This window comes from Hypanus sabinus, chromosome 8 (assembly GCF_030144855.1).
Source record: "Hypanus sabinus isolate sHypSab1 chromosome 8, sHypSab1.hap1, whole genome shotgun sequence".
Lineage (NCBI taxonomy): Eukaryota > Metazoa > Chordata > Chondrichthyes > Myliobatiformes > Dasyatidae > Hypanus > Hypanus sabinus.
In genome coordinates, this window is record NC_082713.1 from 120,731,681 (window position 1) to 120,756,514 (window position 24,834).

A 24,834-nucleotide genomic window follows, 5' to 3' on the forward strand; every position below is an offset into this window, starting at 1 on the left:
CACTTAACCACACACTACTCCAGTCCACCCAGCTGAAAATGGGTCCTGGCAAAATGCTGGGGGTTAACCTCGCAATAGACTGGCGTCCTATCCAGGGCAGGGGGTGGGGGGGGGGGGAGGGGCGAGTCTCGTACTCTCAGGAAACCAGCATGAGCACCAAGACTTTAACTTAATATTTATTCTGATGTTTGGTCTGAACAAGAACTGAACCTCTTGACCATGTCTGCATGCTTTTATGCATTGAGTTGCTGCTACATGATTGGCTGGTTAGATATTTGCATTAACGAGCAGGTGTACCTAATAAAATGGCCACAGTGTATATTTACATGTATTAGGAATTTGCTGGGATTTGTTGGTCAGGGTGTGACATGCAACGTTCAGCAACGATAAACAATAATGAATGATATTTTAAAAATTAAGGTTAAAGTACAAATATGGAATAAAATGTGTATCCAGCACATATTTACAATGTACACAGCATTATAAAAAGAGGTTTACAGCGTTTACATTGCAGTGGCAGGGTTAATAGATAAGGGTGTGGGGTGGCTAACTAGAATGGTTGTTCAAATTAACTTCCTGGGGGAAGAAGCTTTTAAGATGATGAAAGTTTTTGGGATTTTAAAATTTATTTATTGAGATACAGCACAAAATAGGCCCTTCTAGTCCTTTAGGCTGTGCCACCCAGCAGTTCCCCGATTTAACCCCAGCCTAATCACGGGATAATTTACAATGCCCAATTAACCTACCAACCGATATGTTTTTGGACTATGGAGGGAAACGGGAGCACCCGGAGGAAACCCACACGGTCTCGGGCAGCAGTGGGAACTGAACCCGCGTCACCTGTCCCATAAAGTGTTGCGCCAACCCACTGCACCACAGTGTTGTAATAGGGTGCTTTTGGAAAAGGCAGTTTGCAGGATGGGCAGTGTGGGCAATGGTTTTTTTCCCCTGCCTGCTTCCTTTGTCCTGGATAAACAAGAGTGTTTTGAGAGCATGCTGCACCAGACTAGATAGTAATGGCTGAAGTGAGAGTGCTTTCTATGTAGAATTACTCTAGAATATGTGTAGCTCAGTGCTGCCCTCCTCCCAGAGAGTCAACCCTGGTTCCTCCCCCACCCTCTGTTGTCATCCTGCATTTTGTCCAACGAGAGGTATTTATTTCCCATACATAAAGCACTATGTGGGTAAGGAAGAAACAGCCAAATGGGGGCAGAGGCACTTTGCATATCAATGGAGAGTGCGAACATTGTATCACAAGAGATAGCTCAGCAATTCAATGGTTTCAAGTCTTTATTCATCAGGTATATGGCATCGTAATCATCATTAACGTTTTAAAAGACATGCTGCATTTCTTACAGCTTGATCAGTTAGCATAGTTAACTTTGATCACCACAATGTCATTGTTTATAGTAAACAGGAAAACATTGAGAAAATTACTTTGATATAGTTCTGCCCCTTATGTCGATAATTCAATGCTGGCAAAGGCCCAAGAAAAGAATCTTTCAAGATCGCCACTTTTAACTCACTGTCCTGCTGCGCCACCACTTATTCCATGAAGTAACCAAGGGTTGGCTGTTGTCCCTCTTGACTCAGCTGAGTGAACGTATAATGATGAAACACGTTGGGTATTATGGTGAAAATGAAGGCTCTACCAAAGACAATCTCCCCACCACACAACAAAAAACTTAATTTCCCCTAAATCTTCGTGGCACCAATGAGTTCTGTTAAAGGTAATGTTTCAGGAGAATATTTTTGTGAAAAGACAGGGTGTTGAAATCCACTGGAAAGTTTCGCGTGCAGTTAAATTTTGCTGCGAGTAATTTATTGTCCAATGATCAGGCATGAGCTTTGAAGAACAAGGCGCTGTTGAAGTTTTGATGTATTGTACAGGTGCACCTAATGAAGTCTTCTGCTTCTGAAAACGAGGATGGTCGTTTCGCGAGAGATCGCTTTCCTAATTGGCAGGGTCTGAATGACATCCCTTCCTAAAGCGGTAATAAGTGTCTCGGAGGCCTTGTCATTTTAGCAACAAGCTGCACTTAATAAAGTGTTTGAAGGGAGGTGGAATTTTTGTCATAGAAATGTAATCCTATAAAACCCTGAACACGTAACCGAGATTGATATATGGCCGGCCGTAAAAGCACTTACCCAATTAAGCAGGCTTCTTTTACAAATCTTACTCAAACACTGATAAGGCCTATTGATGAGTGGTTTGGACTCCTAGATTGGGCACGTGTTTGCAGAAGTTTAACCTGAGGAGTCAACAATGGAGGTAGCTGTTTTTCAGGTTTGTTAGCTTTAAGGGTGTTTTAGATTAGCAGGGCTCTCCAGCTGATTTGGAGTTGAAGATATGAATGGTCATTATTACCACGACGTCATAGGTGAACCCAGGACTGTTTGCTGTGTTGAGTCTCAACCAGCTGTTCAAGGTTTCAATCTTGGAGCACCTCTGCAGTCAGGACTAAATTCCAATTTGTCATTCATGCACCGCAGAAAGAACTGTTTACGAATGGTTTTATCCCTGAAAGGATAAAGATTCTCAAAGCTTAAAGGAAAGTCAATTGACTCAACTACTCGAAGCCAAGGAGCAAATTATATTTTTAAAAAAGATAGACGTTATTTTTTGAATGTTTAATGTGCTGAATTGAGTTTTCAAGAGAGTGTGTGTGTGTGTGTGTGTGTGTGTGTGTGTGTGTGTGTGTGTGTGTGCGCGCGCACACACACCTGCATATCTCCATGTTCTCAGATGTATACAGTTTAGCACAGAGAAGGTAGAGAAAATTTAGTCATAGAATACTGCAGCACAGAAACAGGCCCTTCAGTCCATCTAGTCTGAGCTGAACTATTATTCTACCTAGTTTTATCGACCTGAACCCAGACATTAGCCCTCCATGCCCCTCCCATCCATGTCCCTATCCAAATTCCTCCTAAATGCTGCAATTGAACCCACATCCACCACTTCCACGGCAGCTCTTTCCACACTCTACATGAAGAAGTTCCCTCTCTGTTCCCCCCACCATTTCCCCCTAAATATTTCTGGAGAAGTATTTGAAATCTGATGCAATGCACTTGGAGCATATTATTCATGGGTTGAAACTTTATTAAAATGTGGTCATGCAATATAATTACTTGCCAGCTTCTTTCTCATTGCTGGCAGATCTGCCTAGACCAATGCTTTCTGTAACAGATCCTCCTCCACTTCCGCTAATGGCCAGTATCCCTCTGGTCCAGTCTCCCCTCTTCCTCTTGGCCCAAACATCTCACTGCAATTGATTTGCTCTCTGTCAAGTTAGTAGAATATTTAAGGAACTAAGCTTTGGGACTGCAGCCAAGGACAATAAACTAGCCATTATAGCACACTCATTTATTGAAAGTCCAGCTTTGTGAATTAATGCTTCCCAAGGCCCATCCCTACCCACGGTGTTCTGAATTTCTGCCAGAAAACTCCCCATTTCTTCAGTTTGGGCCTCTTGTTTGTTCTGCATTTCATTTACCTTGTGTTTCAGGGTGTGACATCAGTTAGCCTGGACCCTATGTTCCTGGAACTCATTCCTAAACACCCCCATCTCTCCAACTGTCTGTGCCTGTGTCACACTATTCTCAGCCTGCCTGTCTGTGAGTGGGTGTGGATGTGTCTCCCTCGGCCTCGCCTCACACTCTCTTCCCTGCGTGTATGTGTTCATAGACACGTGACACGAGATTCTGCAGATGTCAGAGGTCTTGAGCAATACACACAAAATGCTGGAGGAACTCAGCAAGGCAGGCAGCGTCTATGGAGCTCCCGTTCTGGCCTCTTTGCTTCCCTCTCTCCCCTTCCTCTCTTCCCTTCCCTCTTCTCCCCCTCTCTCTTACCTCTCCCTCTCTCCTCATCATTCTCCCCCTCACTCTCCCCTCTCATTCTTCCCCTCTCACTCTCCCTCCCTCTCTCCCTCTCACTCTCTTCCCCCTCCCTCTCCCCCTCTCCCCCATGTAGGCCCAGAAAGCCTCACAGAACATTCTCTATTATAGATGTAGATCGGTCTTGAGGCTTAGAACCTGTGTCTTATACAGGAACGTTATTAGAACTGTGTATGTCTGTTCAAGGGCTTCAAAACTATTGTCTGCTACAAACTGAGATATAAGAAAAGTAAATAAGAGTGAGGAACCCAGCGAATTGCAGACGAGGTTTCTCCTGGACAGCCGGGGGAAGTTTTGGTCTGTATTTAGGAAGGATGTGTTTGTGGTGCAGGGAAGCATCACTGGGTCAACCCGGGGATACAGGATCAGGGGGTGAGCAGGTTTGGACGATACTCACTGGAGTCAGAGGAATAAGAGGTATTTTTATTGAAGCCTGTAACATTCTGAGGTGACACGAGAGACTCTGCAGATTCTGCAAATCTTGAGCAGCACACACACACAATGCTGGGCAGGCAGTGTCTATGGAGTCAATGTTTTGGGCCGAGACTCTTCACTAGGACTGGGAAAGGAAAGGGTGCTGAATTCAGAATAAAAAGGGTGGAGGGACGGGACGAGTACAAGCTGGTAGGCGGTAGGTGAGTCTAGGTGAGGGAGAAAGTGCGAGGGTGGGGGTCCTGAGAGGACTTCACAGGGTGCAAGTTGAGAAGATGGTCCCCTTCGTAGCAACATTAAGAATTAGCTGGGGAAGTATAGTTTTGTCTTGGAGGGCGGTGAATCTTTAGAAGTGTCCACCGTGGAGAGTTGTGGGGGTGGAGTCAGAGAAGATATCAAAGTCAGAGACCGTCAGACATTCAAACCAAAGACACTGAAGGAGTTTGGGGACAGAGGGAAAGGGGATGAGGCCAGTTTTGGAGCAGCCTTGACCTCGTTGAATGCAAAACTGGCTCAGGAGTCTGAGGGCCTGTTTTTTCCCACATTAGCTCCTGCCTTTTGTTCATGGACGTCAAATCCGGCAGCTGTGTCTGTAACTCAAGAAGCCCAGAAATCCTTCATCAGACCACTGTCACTCAGGACAACATTCAGTGCCTTCATCACACTTACACTGACCACCAGAAAAGCTAAAACAGAAGTTTGAAGTAAATATATTGTCAAAGTACATATTGGTCACCTGGGATTAATTTTCTTACAGACGGACTCAACAAATCCGTAATAGAATAATGACCATACTGGTATCAAAGAAAGACCGCACCAGTTCGGGTGTTTCCAACAACAACGGTGAAAAACTGTTGATGTTGGAGACCTGAAATGAAAAAGAAGGCTTGCGGGTTACTTCCTGCAGTTTGTGATTTATTACTTTTAGTCTAACACAGGCAAGTTACAAACATTGTGTCTCTTTGTTCAAGTGTTCCAAAATAATTGTCTGCTATAAACTGAGCCATATAAAGAAGTGAATAAGAGTGAGTTTTCTGGGTAAGCAGGGCCTCGTCACTTCATAATCTCTGTGTGAGATTACTCAACATTACAGCTATGGCGGACGGGGTAACGTGGCTCGAATGAGAAGAGTCCTATCTTAAAAAAAGAGAGGAAATAATCATGGTACTTTCAGTCTGTTGAGATTAATTTCCTCCACTGTCCCCCCCTCATCCCAAAAGTGCCCTGCTGGCTTAGATCCTGTGTAGGAGGGCTCGACTTAATTTTTCTGCACCATGGAGAGGTGTGTAACTACCAAACCCTACTTTATGGCCACCCTCTCATTTGACCTACAAATAATTACTTTCAATTACTCACCAGATGCTGAACTGTAATCAATTAGGGGCTACTCGGTCAGCAAACCTGATGTCTAGTAAAATGATGGCTGGAGCCCAAGGCTGCAGGGAATTTTCTCAGTCACATGTCAGAGCACACATGGAAGTAATGAAGTTGTCCCGCTCGCCTGTGGAAGAGCAGGCAAATGTGAAGCTTTATATTTTTTTAAAAAACAGCCTGCTGAATCAGTGTAGAGCTGGGGATATGGCAGCGGGCCCACTTCTGGTAGATGTCTTCCAAGGCAGCTGCCCACCTCTTCAGCAGTTGTTGACAAGATGTGGACAGGCCCTTTGGAGAGGCAGGCCATGGTAGGAACCATATTAAATGCACCCAGTCTACGATGTCACTTCAAGCTGCATTCCTGGTTTGGTAGCCATCTGCTGGGTCTGCAGGCTTCAGTGATCTGCAGGGCTCGGGGGCTCACTACAGTCAAAGGAGCATAAATCCTGTCGGGCTGATGCTCAGTGTACTGTCTCACCAAGTCCCATAAACCGTCCCTGCGTTTCTTTTTGTTGTGTTAATTGGAAGTTGCCTTCTGCAAACTCTTGTCTGACATACAGGCCCCGGGAAGGTGACAGAACCTGTCAATCAGAGCACTTAGTGGCCAGGACATTTTGGGGTTGGGCTGACACTGGCGTTTGCTCACTTTTTCTTGCTTCCCCCCTCCAGGTTCAGCTGTACTTTTCCTGCCTCCCGGAAGATAAAATCCCTTACGTTAACAGCCCCGGAGAGAAGCACAGGATCAAGCAGCTTCTGTACCAGCTACCACCCCATGATAATGAGGTAAGGAAAGTCATTAGGCTGCACCGATGCACACCGGGAGCTTGGTATTTATGGGTCCATTAGCGAAAGGACATAACCTCCTGCTGCCGACCCTGTCTGTGTGGCTGCCCAGGCTTGTGACCCCGTTGTAGGAACAGTGCACACTGCCTCAAGCTCACAATTAGCGTGGCCTGTTTACACGGCGCTGTTTAATGGCACTAGCTTTTGTTAGTGAGCACCCCGACTTCAATTTGTGGCCAGTCTCACTGGGCACCGGCAGCCTCCCTGCTCCCTCGAAACTACTGTCATGTGGCTGAAATTCCAAATGTTACTCAGGAGGGGGTGTGGTTGTGGGTGGGGCGGGGGGGAGACTGAAGCAGTGATCTCTGCAGAAGTGCGATTCCGTCACTTGAAGAAGGCATTGTCCCTGTGTACCTGTTGCTCCAGCGGAGGGCTCTCACCCTGATAAACAAGCCGCAGCTCGTAATTTCATCCTGTCCACCTTCCACAATGACAAAGGAGCCTCTTTGTGAAGGGAACTGCTCTCGCAGGCTAGGAGACAGGGTTGTACAGTGCTACGGACAATTACCAGAGAGTGCTGGGTACAGACAGAGCCCTCCCCACCACTGAGCACATCTGCAAGGAGCGCTGCCTCAAGAAAGCAACATCCATACGACTAAATGGACTTTGAACCCATGAACACCACCTCACTTTTCTAATATGTATTATTTCGGTTTTTCAACTTTTTAAAATCTGTTTTACATACATCCATATATACTTACTATAATTGATTTACTTTTTTTTCTTTCTGTGCTATCATGTATTGTACCTCTGCTGCTAAGTTAGTGAATTTCATGTGATAATAAACCTGATTCTGATTCCATTGTCAAGGACCCCCACCATTCGGGCCATGCTCTCTTTGTTGCTGTCACTGGGCAAGAGGTAGAGGAGCCTTAGGTCCCACACCAGCAGCCTCAGAAACAGTTATTACCCTATAACCATCAGTCTCCCGACCTGCCGTGGATAACTTCATACACCACTACTCCAACCAGACTCCACAACCTGTAGACTCACTTTCAAGGACTCTTTACAACTGATTTTTCCAGTGTTACAGTTGAAGCCAGAAGTTTGCGTACACTTAGGTTGAAGTCATCAAAACTCATTGTTTAACCACTCCACTGATTTCATATTAGCAAACTGTAGTTTTGGCAGGACATTGAGGACATCTATTTTGTGCATGACACGAGTAATTTTCCAACAATTACAGACAGATTATTTCACTTTTAATTGACTATATCACAATTCCAGTGGGTCAGAAGTTTACAAACAAGATCAAAAGAAATCAGCCAAGACCTCAGAAAAAAAATTGTGGACCTCCACAAGTCTGGTTCATCCTTGGGATCAATTTCCAAACGCCTGAAGGTACAACGTTCATCTGTACAAACAATAGTACGCAAGTATAAACACCATGGGACCACACAGCCGTCATACCGCTCAGGAAAGAGACGCATTCTGTCTCCTAGAGATGAATGCACTTTGGCATGAAAAGTGCAAATCAATCCCAGAACAACAGGAAAGGACCTTGTGAAGATGCTGGAGGAAACAGGTAGACAAGTATCTATATCCACAGTAAAACGAGTCCTATATCGACATAACCTGAAAGGCTGCTCAGCAAGGAAGAAGCCACTGCTCCAAAACCACCATAAAAAAGCCAGACTACAGTTTGCAAGTGCACATGGGGACAAAGATCTTACTTTTTGGAGAAATGTCCTCTGGTCTGATGAAACAAAAATTGAACTGTTGGCAAATGATCATCATTATGTTTGGAGGAGGCTTACAGGCCGAAGAATGGGGGTGACAGCAGTTGTGGGGGTGCTTTGCTGCAGGAAGGACTGGTGCACTTCACAAAATAGATGGCATCATGAGGAAGGAAAATTATGTGGATATATTGAAGCAACATCTCAAGACATCAGCCAAGAGGTTAAAGCTCGGTCGCAAATGGGTCTTCCAAATGGACAATGACCCCAAGCATACCTCCAAAGTTGTGGCAAAATTGTTTAATGTCAACAAAGTCAAGGTATTGGAGTGGTCATCACAAAGCCCTGACCTCAATCCGATAGGAAACTTGTTGGCAGAACTGAAAAAGAGCATGCGCGAGCAAGGAGGCCTACAAACCTGACTCAGTCACACCAGTTCTGTCTGGAGGAATGGAACAAAATTCCAGCAACTTATTGTGAGAAGCTTGTGGAAGGCTACCCAAAATGTTTGACCCAAGTTAAACAATTTAAAGGCAATGCTACCAAATACTAACAAAGTGTATGTAAACTTCTAACCCACTGGGAATGCGATAAAAGAAATAAAAGCTGAAATAAATCATTCTCTCTACTATTATTCTGACATTTCACATTCTTAAAATATTAAGTAGTGATCCTAACTGACCTAAGACAGGGAATATTTTCTGGGATTAAATGTCAGGAATTGTGAAAAACTGAGTTTAAATGTATTTGACAAAGGTGTATGTAAACTTCTGACTTCAACGGTATTTTCTATTTGAAGTGTGTCTTCTTTTGCACAGTGGTTGTTTGTCAGTCTTTATGTGTAGTGTTGAGTAATATTCTATTACAGTATATTTCTTTATTCCTGTAAATCGCTGCAAGAAAACAACCAGAAGAGAATATATAGTAACAAATACATGCTTTGACAATAATTTTGCTTTGAATTTTGAATTTTGATTTTAAAGTTCTCCTTTAGACACTTGAATGTCTTTTGGTCAGTTACTTCGGCTCATTTTTAAATCCATCTCTCGTCTCACTGCCTGAAGTTCACATGCTGAAGTGCGTGTCTGTGCTCGCCTGCCTCTTATCAGAAACTACAAGTAAGCTAATGTCATGGCAGATATTTTCCATTCAATCCCGTTTAGAATTCCAAAGTAGCCACGTGACCTGATATGCCCTCTGTGTGACAGAAAATTAGCGCTGTATATAAAACTGTAAACATTGCCTCAACGTGCCCTTTATTTACTCACTGGTAAATGTATACAGGTTGTCTCAGAAGAGGTGAGGTTTCCCCACTGCACTGTAATCCATAGTGGGAAGTCTCTTTCATCCTGAGCTCCTCCTTCATGAAAGGAATATTTCACTGGAAGTTGTGCTTAGTGGAAAGTGTTTCTGCCAGTTTCAAGGCGCTCCTTAGCACACAGAATCCAGCAGATGAGATCCGAGGAGGAGCAACATCTCATACTACTTCTGGTAACCACTACGCAATGTTTCCTGCCACTTGCCTTTCTCCCTTCGCTCTGGTGGTCCTCTCAACTCTTCTCCTCGCCCACCCTGCCATCTCGCTCTGGCTCTTCAGCTCCTTATCTTAATTCGGTGGCCCACTGTCAGATTCCTCCTCTTTCAGCTCTTTGCCTCTTCCTCCCAGCTTCTCACTTTATACCCCCCTTATCTCTACTCTCCCAGCTTCTTCCTTTATATCCCCCTTTATCTCTACCTCACAGCTTCTCTCTTCATACCCCCTTTATCTCTACCCCCACCACCACCCACCTTCCCCCTCACCTGGTCTCACCCACCCATCACCTGGCAGCCAGTACTCCTGCCCCTCTCCTGTCTTCTTATTCCAGCTTCTGCCCTTTCCTCTCCCATCCTGAGGAAGGGTCTCGGCCCAAAACCTTGTTTTTTCCCCTCCATTGATGCTGCCCAACTTTTATATATATATATATATATATAAGAGAGAGAGAGAGAGAGAGAGAGAGTGGTGTACATTCTGTGTGTTGTAATGAAATTATCTTATTGGATGGCTTGAAAAACAGTTTTTCCACTGAATCTTGATAATTTACCAATTTGCCGATGTTTAATTTGCCCTGCCATTCTTGGAACCAGCAGTATTCATCATCAAGAACCAGCATTCTCTGCCCGGAATGGCAATTGTTCATTTCCCACTACTCATGCTGCCTAACCTGCTGAGTTCCTTCAGCGATTTGTGCATCTTCTGCAGTCCTCAAACTGCAAGAATACCCTTCTTCAGACAGGACACCCTTGCAGGAGATTTCTCAGCCTGGTCCCAGTGGATGGCAGGTTTTCTTAACAGCAGGAGAGATGGAATAGACGAGGAGTGTTTACTTCTGAGTTTAAAGGCGACTACAATTCCAGGATTGGAGAGGTAGATGTCGGGGGTGTTCTACTTCTGGGAACTTGGCCTCAGAGTTATGAGGAGACGGGTTTTGTTTGAGATGAGGAGAAATACCTTCATTTGGTTGGTGGCAAACTGGTGAAATTAACTACCCTGGAGACCACAGGAGCTCAGCCAGTGAGTTCATTCAAAACACAGATAGGTAGATCTTTAAGGGAATCAAGCTATGTGGGGATACTATAGGAAAGTGGTGAAGTAGACCAGCCTTTGACAAGCAGTACAGTAGATTTGAAAGGCCAAATAGCTTCCTTCTGCCTTAACTTGTTATCACACAACCCTGTATTTGCCTGTTAAACCTCCTCTGCACTCTACATAGTGCACCAGCATCCTTCCTTAAATAAGGAGTCTGGATTGTCTCTGTACTTGGCAATTGAATGCCCCACAATCAGAGCATGAAGAGGGATGGCATACTAGGAGGGTCAGGAGCCGGGGAGATGGCACAACACGATTTGCACAACACATACAGTCACACACAAAAATATAGTCCAAGTCCCCGAGTCCATGAATGTTACAGCAGTCTGCAAATAAACACAATACAACTTGTCTTCTGTCGAGTGAACACTGGAGGGCAGCACTGACACCAGCCTAGATGCCACACGTCCTTCGGCACCGACTCTCCTGGATGACTGCAAACAGGCTACACCACAGCTTGAGGCCTAGTCCTCGCTACAACCGAGGCCACTCAGCTCCCTTGCCACCTGTTTTACCCAATAAAACAGCGACTTGCAGAATTCTACATTACCAATGTCCAACAGGGTCTTGTGATCACAGGAAAAGCAACTAACATAATCTCTAACTGTCAGACTGCACAACCTGAGCATTTGACAACATTGGGCCTAGACTCACTGAAGTTTAGAAGAATGAAGGAGATTGGTTCTTCCAGTAAGACGTTCAGACACTTCTTTGGGGCCAACCAAAGGTATTATTGTCTTTTTTAAATGTAGTTTCTAAGATTGCAAGACCCTGCTGGATGTTAAGAACTTAAAGTACTGAAGTTTCTCTGCCTCGATCTGCGAGTTGCTCATTGGCAGAGAAACTGAAGGAGCTGGACTTTGTGCAAGCTGCACTGCTTGCAACAGAGAGGTATCGGCTGCACGAAGGCGGTCTGCGGTCTAACAGCAAATGATTATCGTAGTTGCTTTTCTTGTGATCACCAGACCCTGCTGGCCATTGTGGAATGCTGCAAGTCGCTGTTTTATTGGGTAAAACAGGTGGCAAGGGAGCTGAGTGGCCTCGGTTGTAGCGAGGACTAGGCCTCAAGCTGTGGTGTAGCCTGTTTGCAGTCATCCAGGAGAGTCGGTGCTGAAGGGCGTGTGGCATCTAGGCTGGTGTCAGTGCTGCCCTCCAGTGTTCACTCGACAGAAGACAAGTTGTATTGTGTTTGACTGCAGACTGCTGTAACATTCATGGATGCAGGGACTTGGACTTATTTTGTGTGTGACTGTATGTGTCCTGCTATCTTCTCTTATATGTGCCTTGTGTTGTGTATGACTGCTAGTACTGTGTTTTGCGCATTGGCTCCGGAATAACACTATTTTGTTTGGTTGTATTCATGGGTGTTCACGCATGGTTAAATTACAACTAAACTTGAACTGGAAATCTATTGTAAGGCCTAGATTGAGTGGCTGTGGTGAGGATATTTCCAATAGTGACACAGCCTCAAAATAGAAGGATGTTCCTTTAGAACAGATGAAGAGGAATTCGTTTCACCTGAAGGTGGTGAATCTGTGGAATTCATTGCTGCAGACGGCTAGGAAGGCCAAGTCATTCAAGTGGAGGTTGATAGGTTCTTGATTAGTGAGGGCGTCAGAGGCCAGAGAGGAAGGCAAGAGAATGGGGAAGAGGGATTGAGAAGGAAAATAAATCAGCCATGTTCGAATGGTGGAGCAGACTTGATGGGCTGAATGGCCAAATCCTATGCTTATGTCTTATGGTCTTCTAGTCTTAACATCAAGGTTTCAGATTTGGAAGACACAGGGGGCAATCATAACTTCCAAAATGGTGATGATACAGTTCTCCACACACTTGACACTACATGTTGGAGTTAAGTGCTTTGAATCTTTTAAATGGGTTCAAGGTGGATGGGGAGAACCAATGAAATGTTCTCGTGTTTTTCAGATGCGTTACTGCCAGTCACTGAGTGAGGAGGAAAAGAAAGAGCTGCAGCTGTTCAGCGTCCAGAGGAAGAAAGAGGCTCTGGGCCGGGGAGCCATTAGGCAGCTGCCCAGGTCGCTGATGCACGTGGTTTGTGAGCAGGTAGCAGTCAGCAATGTCTCAAGTTTCGCTTCGGCTTCCTTTGTTGAGGTCGTTGAGTCATGTTAGATGTGAATGCCACCAACACAGCTGGCTGCAGGAGCCAATGAGCAGTTGTTCAGTGTTCCAGGGCCCAGTAAGCCAGTTGTATCCATGAGGTGCTTCATCATCTCCGTGACTCATTATGGCATTTTTACTGGCTCTGGTTCATCGGAGCCGCTTTTCCTGAGCAGTAGACAAGACCAAGGAGAACATTTACCTCAGATCAGTGCAGAGTCATAGAGCACTACAGCACAGAAGCTGGCCCTTTGGCCCATCTAGTCCCAGCTGGCCTATTTTATGCCTAGTCCCATTTTACCCACACCCGGACAACAGCATTCCAAACCCCTCCCACCCATGTGCCTGTAGGAACCCTTCAATGTAGAGTCATAAAGCACTACAGCACAGAAGCAGGTCCTTCAGCCCATCTAGCCCATGCTATCCTGGTCTGATTAGTCCCCTCTGCCTTCAATAGGACCATAACCCTCCAATATCTATCTCATCCATGTAAAGTCATCGAGCATCACAGCACAGAAATATGACCTTCAGCCCATCTAGCCCATGCCAAAAATTTATTCTGCCTAGTCCCATTGATCCACACCTGGACCATAGCCCTCCATACATCTCCCATCCATATCCTAATTTCCCTTAAATATAACAATTTAACCAGCATCTACGACTTCTGCTGGCAGCATCAGTATCAGTATCCCAGTCTCATTTCTGGCTCTGACTAAATCTTCACTAGACCAAGTATCTGGTTCCTAATCGCCCTCCACTGTCTCCCTCATCCCACCCCACCTCCCTCCCCGTTTGTGTCTTCCAGTGCAAGGAGAAGATAAATGGCGGTGAAATAGCCATATTTGTGTCCAGGGCAGGCTCCACGGTCTGCTGGCACCCGGCCTGTTTCATCTGTTCCACCTGCCAGGAGCTGCTCGTCGATCTGATCTACTTCTACCAGGACGGCAAAATCCACTGCGGCCGACACCATGCTGAGCTCGTGAAGCCCCGCTGTTCAGCCTGCGACGAGGTGAGGCGTAATGTGAGGGACGCAGATACCAGGGTCACCGTCCATCCTCGGCCTCAGCCTTCATTTCTATTTCATAAACATCTTGATTATTCTTATCAAATTGTTATCACAATAATAAATGAAACAGAATAGGATAGTGGCTATATTGGAATTGGTTTATTATTGTCACAGGTGCTGAGATAGAGTGATAAGATTGCTTTGCATACTGTTGGATCAAATCATTACACAGTACATCGAGACAGAACCAGGTAAAACAACAACAATGAAGAATAAAGTTTCAAAGCTGCCAAAAAGTGACGTCCAGGTGAACAAGCTAGTGCCAGCTCATAGCAAGGTAGATTGTGTGGCCAAGAACACGGGACAGTACAGGCCCTTCAGCCCACGATGCTGTACCAGCCCTTTAACCTACTCCAAGGTCAAGCTATTGCTTTCCTCCTGCGTAGTTCTCCATTTTTCTTTCATTCATGTGCCTACCTATGAGTTTGTTTAAATGCCCCTAACGTATCCGCTTCCACCACCACCCCCAGCAGGGTATTTCACACACCCACCACTCTCTGTGGAAAAAACTGACACCCTCTCCTCCCCCCCCCCACGCCATATTTTCCTCAAATCGCCTTAAAACTATGCTCATACAGTACCGATGTCCTTGAGCCGGCGATACTCCCTTTCAGGCTCTTGTATCTTCTGCCTGATGGGAGGGAGAAGAGAGGACATCCAGGGTGGGTGAGGTCTTTGATTATGCTGCCTGCGAGAAGTATAGACTGAGCCTGTGGAAAGGAGGCTGGATCCCACGATGTGCCGTGGGAGATCAGTATGTAGGAAGAGAAAGGAAAGGCAGCCAGTGAGCGTTTGCATTTGCGGGCTTCTGGGGTGTTGGGAATGGAGCAGTGAAACAGAACCATGTTCTCCCAGGCAACAAGGAGGAGATGTCTCGGTGATGTTGGCTGAGGACCGGGTGTTAGGGAGACCTTGCCTGTACCTTTCCACCTACGACACGGACAGGCGAAGCCGTTCCCCCCAGCGCCCGTCTCCTGAGGGTGACGGGGGGAGCGGGACATAGGGGGAAGGTTTTGGAACTGCGGTGGGAGGTGCCCTAGATTGTCGGGGTGAGCAGTCCTTGGAGAGCCACTGGTCACTCTGCACCTTATGCTCAGCGATACCGCACGTGGTTTTCCCGGGGCAGAGCTGGAGGGACAGTCACAGCCCCTCAGCCTCAGCAGAGGCGCCCGTGGAGCCTGGAGCAGGAGCAGTCCCAACTACCTGGCGTAACCCTACGGTATGTCAGTGCCCCGGTAACCCTGGAGAAATAGCACAAGGTATCCATGGTTACCGTGGTGATGTTCCAGGACCACCGGGCACCACAGAGGATAAGTAGCATCTGGGAGAGGATGGGGGCATTTTAATTCCAGTTGTTTTATTTATTGTTGTCGGCTCTAGTGTTTTGTTGTAAATTGTTTACGGGGTGAAGGGAGAAGAATGTTGAGAGCCAGGATCAAATGGTGGAGAAGGCTTGATGGGCTGAATGGTTTAATTCTCATTCCAAGTGGTTTATGGACGTATTATTGCCACAGACACTATGGTACAGTGTGAAGCTTCAGCTCTGAGACTGCACCTCCTCATCCTGGACTCTCCCACTATTGGAAACAGCCTCTCCACATCCACTACCTAGAACTTTCAATGTTCAATAGGTTTCAATGAGAACCCTCCTCATTCCTCTAAACTCCAGTCACCAAACGCTTCTCATGCATTAACCCTTCATTCCCACGATCCTTCACCACACCCTTTCCAATGCCAGCACTTCCTTTCTCGGGTACGGGGCCCAAAAGTGCTCAGCCTCAGAATACAGGGATCCCTGTATTCTTTAGCCAGAGGGTGGTGAATCTGTGGAATTCATTGCCACAGACAGCTGTGGAGGTGAAGTTATTGGATATATTTAAAGCAGAAATGGATAATAATTGTTTTGTAAGGGCATCAAAGGTTACGGGAGGGTGATAGAAGAATGGTGTTGAAAGGGTTAATAAATCAGCCAAGAAGGAATACCAGAACAGACTCGATGGTGAAATTCTGCTCCCATGTTTTATATAACCATATAACAGTTACAGCACGGAAACAGGCCATCTCGGCCCTTCTAGTCAGTGCCGACACTTACACTCACCTCGTCCCACTGGCCTGCACTCAGCCCATAACCCTCCATTCCTTTCCTGTCCAATGGTGTAACTCCAATCTGTGATCGAGCAGAAAACTGTAGTCGTACTGTTCTGATCATGTTTGCCCAGAAGTTGGCAACCTTCATGTATTCTTCAGTGAAGGAGCACTGTCCAGTTCTTCTCTCTCTTGGAAACAAAAGAAGTTATTTACCATTCAGTTTGAATATGACCCACGAGGTACCTCTGTGATCCAGGCAATTGCCTAACAAAGATCTGTCCTGGAATTTCAGATTATCTTTGCCGACGAATGCACCGAGGCGGAAGGTCGTCACTGGCACATGAAGCACTTCTGCTGTTTCGAGTGTGAGACCATCCTGGGAGGACAGAGGTACATCATGAAAGATGGCCGGCCCTTCTGTTGTGGCTGCTTCGAGAGTCTCTACGCGGAATATTGTGAAGCCTGTGGGAATCATATTGGTAATCCGCTAATGTTTACATGTTAATATTACAACTTTCGACAGAGCCTTCAGCCCATGATGTGTCAAACTAATTAAAACAACAATTAGATGCCTGGTTCAGCTAATCCCTTCTTCCATACCCTTTTCAAATCTTGTATATTCATGTGCGTTTCCAAAAGCCTCTTAAGCACCTCTGCCATATCTGCCTCAGCACTACCTACCCCAGGCAGTGCATTCCAGGCTCCCACTCTGTGTAAAAAGCAAACTTCCTTTCAACTTGCCTTCTGTCACTTTAAATGCCTGCCCTCTAGTGTTAGGCACTTCAACCACCTCTTAATTGTGTAAACCTCTATCAAGACCACCCGCTTGGTGGCTGCCCCTCCAGTTTGCCCATTCTGTCCTTATAGCACATGCCCTCCAATCCAGGCAGCATCCTGGTAAACCCTCTCCAAAGCTCCATGCCCTTCCTACAATGGGCAACCAGAGCTGCAGCCAATACTCCAGGTGCACCTTAGCAGCGTCTTATAAAACTGTAACACCGCCTCCCGACTTTTGAGCTCAATAAAGGCCAGCGAGCCACTTGCCTTTGTTGCCACCCTATCAGCCTGTGTAGCCACTTTTAGGGAGCTATGGACCTGGACCCCGTCTCCTCCCCCAGTGCAGCAACACCGCACACTTGGCCAGATTAAATACCATCTGCCATTTCTCCTTCGATATCTGCAGCTGATACTCTGCTACATCCCTTTCTAAAATACCTCATCACCACTGTTTTGTAACTACAAAACATTAAACTAGTTCAAAGGAAAAGAGAGCTGAGAGACTTGAGTCTTAGTTTGTCTTCACTGTAAGCAAGGCATGCACGCAAGTCATGATGTATGCAAGTCACGTATTTTTACGTATAACTATAATGAATTCTATGAACAACAAAAAATGCTTAATCAAACAGTATGTTTACAAGATTACTCAATATTCAATATATAACAGATGCCCCGCTGTATCCCTTGGCAATCTTCTTCACTATCCCAATTTTCTTTTGTCTGTGAACTTGCTAACCTACCCATCCACATTTTCACCCAGGTTGTTTCTGTATATCACAAAGAGCACCGATCCCAACATGATCACCAGTAGTCATGGATCTCCAGCTAGAATAAGTCCCATCAGACTGAATGTTTAGTTTGTGGTTCAAGTTTATTTTGCTCACCTTCAGTGAGGATATATTGTAGACATTAGTTGGAAATGAGAAACTAACCTTGTTTAATTTTGATCCTTCCCTCTTAAAGTCTGCCAGTGATTGTGTGCGTTGTTCTGAACGTAGCTGGCGTCTTCTGCGCGAGTTTTGTCGGTGGTGGGCTGCTGTTGTGTCCATCGCCACCTTAGTGGCGTTGCAGTGCGTTGCAGACGTAAATTGGATAGAAAGCGTGGATCTGCGGGGGGGGGGGGGCAGAATCCAACCTGTAGACAGGGTTTGGTTGTAGAGCCATTCAATCGTGGGCCAGGTGGGATGCAGAAGTTCTCCTCCAACATGGTAGTGACTGGAGAGGAGTTCACCGAGGGCCACTGGGGCCTGCTGAGGTCCACCAACAGCCGCTCACAAATAAGGAAAGGCAACTCTGAAGCACAGTAGGGCGATGGGACAGTGCTGCAGTCTCCTCCAACTTCCCACCAGAACCATCTCATCCTCGGAGTTTCCCAGAGGCAACACTAACGTAAATTAACTGAATCCCTGTGTAGCGCAAAGAGTGATTGAGCTGGGGTTTCTGTGTGGATTTGACAAGTGGTGGAACAAAACCTGGGTAGCAAGCTGACGCCTACTGTACAAAATTTCAGTGCATCCTGTCAGGATAAATCATGATCTGTCATGTTGGAATATAGTGTTAAATTGTTTTTTTTCTCATAGTTTAACCTTCCCTTTGCTTGCTGGTATTTTTATATAATCACCTATATGCAGTGCGTATATCGTTCTGTGAGTTTTTCAGCATCTGCAATGAGCTAATTCTGTATTTTTCTAGAAGTTTCTCAGGTGTCACGCCACTGAATCTGGCTATTTCATAAGTTATTCTTCTCACCAGAATAACTTGTCCTTTTTTTTTTGTTCATTGAGCTTTTAGTGTCTTTAGTTCTTTTGTCCTCCCTTCGTTCATTCTTCATTCCTGTACACTTCTTACACAGCCATAACCAAAACATTCTTTGCCTTGTTCTTGACTTCCAAAGAACCTCTAGATGGCAAAATCGCCCGGATCGAACGCTTTACTTAGGTAAAACGGGCTGGCTGTCAGTTCCCTTGTTTACACGTCTGTTTTTAACTGCAGGTGTTGACCATGCTCAGATGACCTACGACGGGCAGCACTGGCATGCTGTGGACAAGTGCTTCTGCTGTGCCCAGTGCAGGACACCTTTGCTGGGCTGCCCCTTCCTGCCGAAGCAGGGCCGGATCTTCTGCTCCAAGGCCTGCAGCCTGGGCGAAGACGTCCAAGCCTCCGATTCCTCTGACTCCGCCTTCCAGTCCGCCCGCTCCAGGGAGTCCCGGCGCAGCGTCCGCATGGGCAGGAGCAGTCGGTCAGCGGACCAGTGCCGGCAGTCTCTGCTCCTGTCCCCTGCCGACGACTACAAACGCTCTGGTTCTGGCAGCCATGGCGGCAGGACCTTCTGGAAGGGCAGCGGAGAGGCGGAGGCCCCGGAGGAGCAGGAGGAGTGGGCAGAGCACGAAGACTACCTGACACAGCTGCTGCTCAAGTTTGGCGACCGGGGGGTCTTCTTCCAGCCTCCCAGCGGCGACGACGCCCATGGCAACCCGGAGCTGCGTGTCCACGGGGCCTCGGGCCTGGCCGGCAACAAGTTTGAGACCAGCCTGTCCTGGGCACAGTCCCAGGACAATCTGGGTGACTCGGCCTACGGGAGCCACCCGGGCCCAGCCAGCAGCAGGAAGATACAGGACCTGGAGACAGAACATGGCCCCACAGGCTTCAAGCACAGTGAGAGCCCCTGGTATGGAGACTCACTGGAATGCTTGAGCAGCGAGCTGAAGCCCAGCCAGCAGAGTGTCCGCAATTCCGTAGACTCACTTGCCCTGTCCAACATAACAGGTATTGTGCACGTACACCAACCTTCCAGTGATACCAAAGACCACGGGGTCCCCTCCAGTGGGGTCCACCGCAGTGGGGTGGGGCGGACAAAGATGGAGGCGGATGACCTCGTAAACTCTCCCCTGGGGCTGGCCCGCCAAGTTGGCTGTCTGAGGGTCCCTGGGAGGGCAGCAGAGGGCTCCGTCCGGGCCAACTGCCTGGCAGTTTTCCGGGTGTGCGTCTGAGCTGGATGACCATGAAGAAAGAACTTGCTGCATCCATGGTTTCTGTGGAGGTGCTCCAAGGACTTTGGTCACTGTTGGGTACAAACAGCATCCTCGATCAGGCTGGGAACATGTTAACTTAATTACTGCCATTGTCTCCAGTTCTTTTTGTATTAGCATTGTAGTATTGGGCTAGCCGGTGATGTAGTGGCATCAGCACTGGACTTCAAGGCAGATGGTCCAGAGTTCAAATCCAACCAGGGCAAATCATAGTAGGTAAATTATTGGAAGGAATACTAAGAGATAGGATCTACAAGTATTTGGATAGACAGGGACTTATTAGAAAAAGTCAGCATGGCTTTGTGCGTGGTAGTTACCAGGAAAATGGATAAAGGGAAGGCAGTGGATGTTGTATACATGGACTTCAGTAAGGCCTTTGACAAGGTCCCGCATGGGAGGTTGGTTCGGAAGATTCAGTCACTAGGTATACATGGAGAGATAGCAAACTGGATTAGAGATTGGCTCAATGGGAGAACTCAGAGAGTGGTACTGGAGGATTGCTTCTCTGAGTGGAGGCCTGTGACTAGTGGTGTGCCACAGGGATCAGTGCTGGGTCCATTGTTATTTGTCATCTATATCAATGATCTGGATGATAATGTGGTAAATTGGATCAGCAAATTTGCTGATGATACAAAGATTGGCGGTGTACTGGACAGTGAAGAAGGTTTTCAAAGCTTGCAGACGGATTTGGACCAGTTGGAGGAATGGGCTGAAAAATGGCAGGTAGAGTTTAATGTGGACAAGTGTGAGGTATTGCACTTCGGAAGGTCTAACCAAGGTAGAACATACAAGGTAAATGGTAGGACACTGAGGAGTGCAGTAGAACAGAGGGATCTGGGAGTACAGATACATAATTCCCTAAAAGTGGCGTCACAAGTGGATAGGGTTGTAAAGAGAGCTTTTGGTACATTGGCCTTTATAAATCAAAGTATTGAGTATAAGAGTTGGAATGTTATGGTGAGGCTGTATAAGACATTGGTGAGACCGAATTTGGAGTATTGTGTGCGGTTTTGGTCACCTAATTACAGGAAGGATATTAATAAGGTTGAAAGAGTGCAGAGAAGGTTTACAAGGATGTTGCCAGGACTTGAGAAACTGAGTAACAGAGAAAAGTTGAATAGGTTAGGACTTTATTCCCTGGAGTGTAGAAGAATGAGGAGAGATTTGATAGAGGTATATAAAATTATGATGGGTATAGATAGAGTGAATGCAAGCAGGCTTTTTCCACTGAGGCTAGGGCAGAAAGAAAAAAGAACTCATGGGTTAAGGGTGAAGGGGGAAAAGTTTAATGGGAACATTGGGGGGGAGGGGCTTCTTCACGCAGAGAATAGTGGGAGTGTGGAATGAGCTGCCAGATGCCAGATGAAGTGGTGAATGCGGGCTCACTTTTGACATTTAAGAAAAACTTGGACAAGTATATGAGTGAGAGGGGTTTGGAGGGATATGGTCCAGGCGCAGGTAAGTGGGACTAGGCAGAAAAATGGCTGGGCACAGCCAATAAGGGCCAAAAGGCCTGTTTCTGTGCTGTAATGTTCTATGGTTCTGTGGTCCCAACTTGGGCAGCAGCAGTATCTCTGTGGAAGAAAGTCCTGGCAATCTACTTCTGTATCTTGCCACGAAAACCCTATGGACAACGACACTATCCATAGGGTCACCCTGAGTTGAGAAACAACTCAACAGCACTCAACAACGACATTGTAGTATTATGGCTAATACCGGGGTATTAGGTGACTGGAGGGAAAACAAGGGGGATGTCAAGGGTAAGTTTTTTAAACAGAGAATGGTCAATGGTGATAGAGGCAGATACACTTGGGCATTTATGAGACTGTGAGATAGGCGCATGGGTGATAGAAAACTGGAGGGCAATGTAGGAGAGAAGGATTAGATTTGTCTTACAGTAGGTTAAAGGTTTGGTGCAACAATTTGGGCTGAAGAGCCTGTACTGTGTTGTGATGTAGAAGTTACAATAAACAGGCATCTATTTGTTTGGAAAACGAGTGTCAGGTCAGGTTTACTGTCATGGGTGAGGCGCAGATACAGTGGAAAACTTGCTTGCTGCAGCATTGCAAGCACGTGGGTGTGGACTGTAATCGTCATTTGGAGGGATTCTTCCAAAATGGCCAGAAACTGTTGTCAGTGACAATAGGAAGAAGTGACTGGGATGTGTACCCCACCTCTTGGTGCATGCGTTAGGCAGTGTCACCACGTCAGTGGAGAGATAGAGAGGTGGCAATGAATTGGAATTGAGGTCTGATCGGTACAACATTGGCAAGAATAACCCACAAGTACAAGGTGTCTTAACATGCTTCATGGAAAGGTTTTACAGAATTACAGGCAGGTGCAGATAAAGGTGGGGAACGAGAACCTTGAGGAAAGAACCTCAAAAGTTTAGGACCGAGACAATCGTGAATTGTTTTGGTAGATGTCAGAAACAGCGAAGGGAGCTGCACTAGAGAATTTCAGTCATCCAGGGACCCGGCAGGGAGGGGACGGACCCCGTGAATGGTTGGAACGCAACGGGTGAGGATATGAAAATAGAAGTGTTACCAGACCAGGAGCCGGAACAGTGTTGAGGAAGCAGGGAGTCTGCAGAAAGATTAGGAGAATGGGCAAAGTTGCAGATGGAATACAGCGCAGGGAATATATATGGTCATGTACTTTGGTAGAAGGAATAAAGGAGTAGACTGTTTTCTAAATGCGGTACCAATTCAGAAATCAGTGCTGCAAGGGGGCTTGAGAGTTCTCGTGCAGGATTCCCTAAATGTTTACAGGACAGAAGGCAGGAGAATGGGGCTGAAAGGGATAATAAATCAGCCATGATGGGTTGGCAGAGAAGACTTGATGGGCCAAATGGCCTAATTCTGCTCCTATATCTCATGTCTTAAGGACAGCTCTGGTTCCAGCTCTGACTGAACACTGTGTTCAATACCATGACCCAGAGAATATTCTTTCCTCAGGTTTGAGATACCTTGAGTCAAACACATTTGAATTTTGGTCATTTTGACCTGAGTAGAGAGAGGCAGAGTTAGGTGTGTTGTAGTGTGTTTATGAGTCTATGGCGAAGAGAATTCTTGGGATAATTAATAATTTTAAGCGGGATTCTTTGAATATGCTGATATTTGACTAGTGCTGTTAGGTAATTCCCAAGTTCTGGGTAACATTAAACTGATCAGAGTCCCTCTGTTCATCCCAGTAGGAGCCTCAGTGGACGGAGACAGCCAGCAGAGATCGCCTGTCTTCACTCTGCAGGATCTCCAAGAATTGGAGAGCTGTGAGAAGGTGAGCAACATGGGGACGATGAACTCCTCGATGCGCCACTGCAGCATCGAGTCCCTGAAGAGCTTGGCGTCGGAGCGTTGCGTGGTCCCGGAGCCGGAGGAGAAGCCGAAACCTCTCTACAACCCGATGCTGAGGCGATCAAAGTCACAGACCAGGCCTCAGCAAGTAAAGTTTTCCGACGATGTTATCGACAACGGGAATTGCGAGGAGATCGAGGTCCGGCAGCCCCCAATGAGCGAGCGGACGCGGCGCCGAGTGTATGACTTTGAAGGGCGCAGCAGCCAGCGCCGCCATCGCTGGCGCAGGAGCCGGAAGTCCCGTTCCGACAACGCGCTCCACTTGGCCGCGGAGCGGAGAGGCCCAAGGGAAAGGCTTCACCTTCACTCTCCAAAAGACTGTGACAAACTGGTTGAGACACACGCCCATCGCGACAGACAACCGTATCACCAGAGCCAAGACTTGTACGGCCAGTACCGCCAACCCCCAGACTATGCACTAAACCAAGCGGTGGGCAAATTCCTTGCCTTGTATGCTGACGACTATGATTCCTGGTGCTCAACATGTTCCTCTTCGTCCTCTGATTCAGAAGAAGAGGGTTACTTCCTTGGTCAACCTATCCCACAGCCCAGAAGCCAAAGGTACCAGCTCTATGGCGATGACCTTGCAGGAGCCTCTATGGTGCCAGCTTCCTCCATGACACCACAGATCACCAGAGCCAAAAAGAAAAAAGGCCACAAAGGGAAGAATTGTATAATTTCCTAGAACAGGGCTAGTGGTGACCAAATTTATAAGGAGTGTTTCTGGAATCCGAATCCAGATGTTTCTGGACCATCTCATGGAAGCAGGCTATATACTGTGAATTTATTGGCAACGGGAACTCTGTACCCACTTGTAATCCCACATGAAGGAACATTGTCTGCCATGCTCCGTCCTCACACCCTCAACCACCTGGGTCAACACGGACCTTCACGCTGGATTCATGGTTCCAGGAAGCTTCAGGCATTGAAACAAAATGTTTTTTTTAAACTTCATTATCTTCTATGTTATTATGGTATTAAATGTTCACTTTCATTGAAGTATTTGCAATGAGTTTGTAAAAGTGAAAGGGTTGAATGGAGAAAGGGGCAAAGATAGTTGTGTGGAGTGAATCTACTGCCTCTCCCCATCCTTGCAATTCCACACCACAGGCATTAGAGGGGCTGCAATCTGTAATTTCAAAGAAAAAATGTTGGTATTTATAATGTAGCATTTAACAACTAAAGTTAATCATAATTTAACAGTGCAAATAATGTATATATTGTAAAGTCCAGATTAAGAAACTGATATTTTTATATATCGCTGAATTACAAAAAAAAAACACATTTATGTTTGGTTGTATATGAATAAATGTAATGAAGTGATTGGCAGCATTTCCCTTTGATAAGCAGTGTTTACCATTTTGTTAAGATGTACTGTGTTTAATGCTTCTACATACAGCTTCTCTCTTGTCTAGTTACCTTCTTACTGGGCCCCTTTGTGACCCAACAGTATTGGCAATTCCCGGATTCAGAAGTGCATCTGAGATACGGCAATGTTATCAGAGCCTATTGTGAAAGTGATGTATAAATGTAAAGACTGGAACATGTGGAT

General features: G+C 46.3%; 1 protein-coding gene across 6 annotated transcripts in view; it reads left to right on the plus strand.

Annotated features, from left to right (window-relative positions):
* prickle1b (prickle homolog 1b) overlaps positions 1–24,582 on the plus strand; it is a 177,740-nt gene extending 153,158 nt beyond the window's left edge. For 4 of the 6 annotated variants that reach the window (XM_059977687.1, XM_059977692.1, XM_059977688.1 and 1 more), the window contains 6 exons: positions 6,373–6,486; positions 12,775–12,912; positions 13,772–13,975; positions 16,413–16,599; positions 18,890–19,663; positions 23,120–24,582. In XM_059977687.1, the coding sequence (XP_059833670.1) occupies positions 6,373–6,486; positions 12,775–12,912; positions 13,772–13,975; positions 16,413–16,599; positions 18,890–19,663; positions 23,120–23,967 (2,265 nt within the window). In that variant the 3' untranslated portion in view covers positions 23,968–24,582. Of the gene's footprint in view, positions 1–1,840; positions 1,994–6,372; positions 6,487–12,774; positions 12,913–13,771; positions 13,976–16,412; positions 16,600–18,889; positions 19,664–23,119 lie in introns of those variants that run through there. The other 2 variants (XM_059977691.1, XM_059977686.1) reach the window with 2 other exon arrangements.
* The last annotated feature ends 252 nt before the right edge of the window (positions 24,583–24,834 follow it).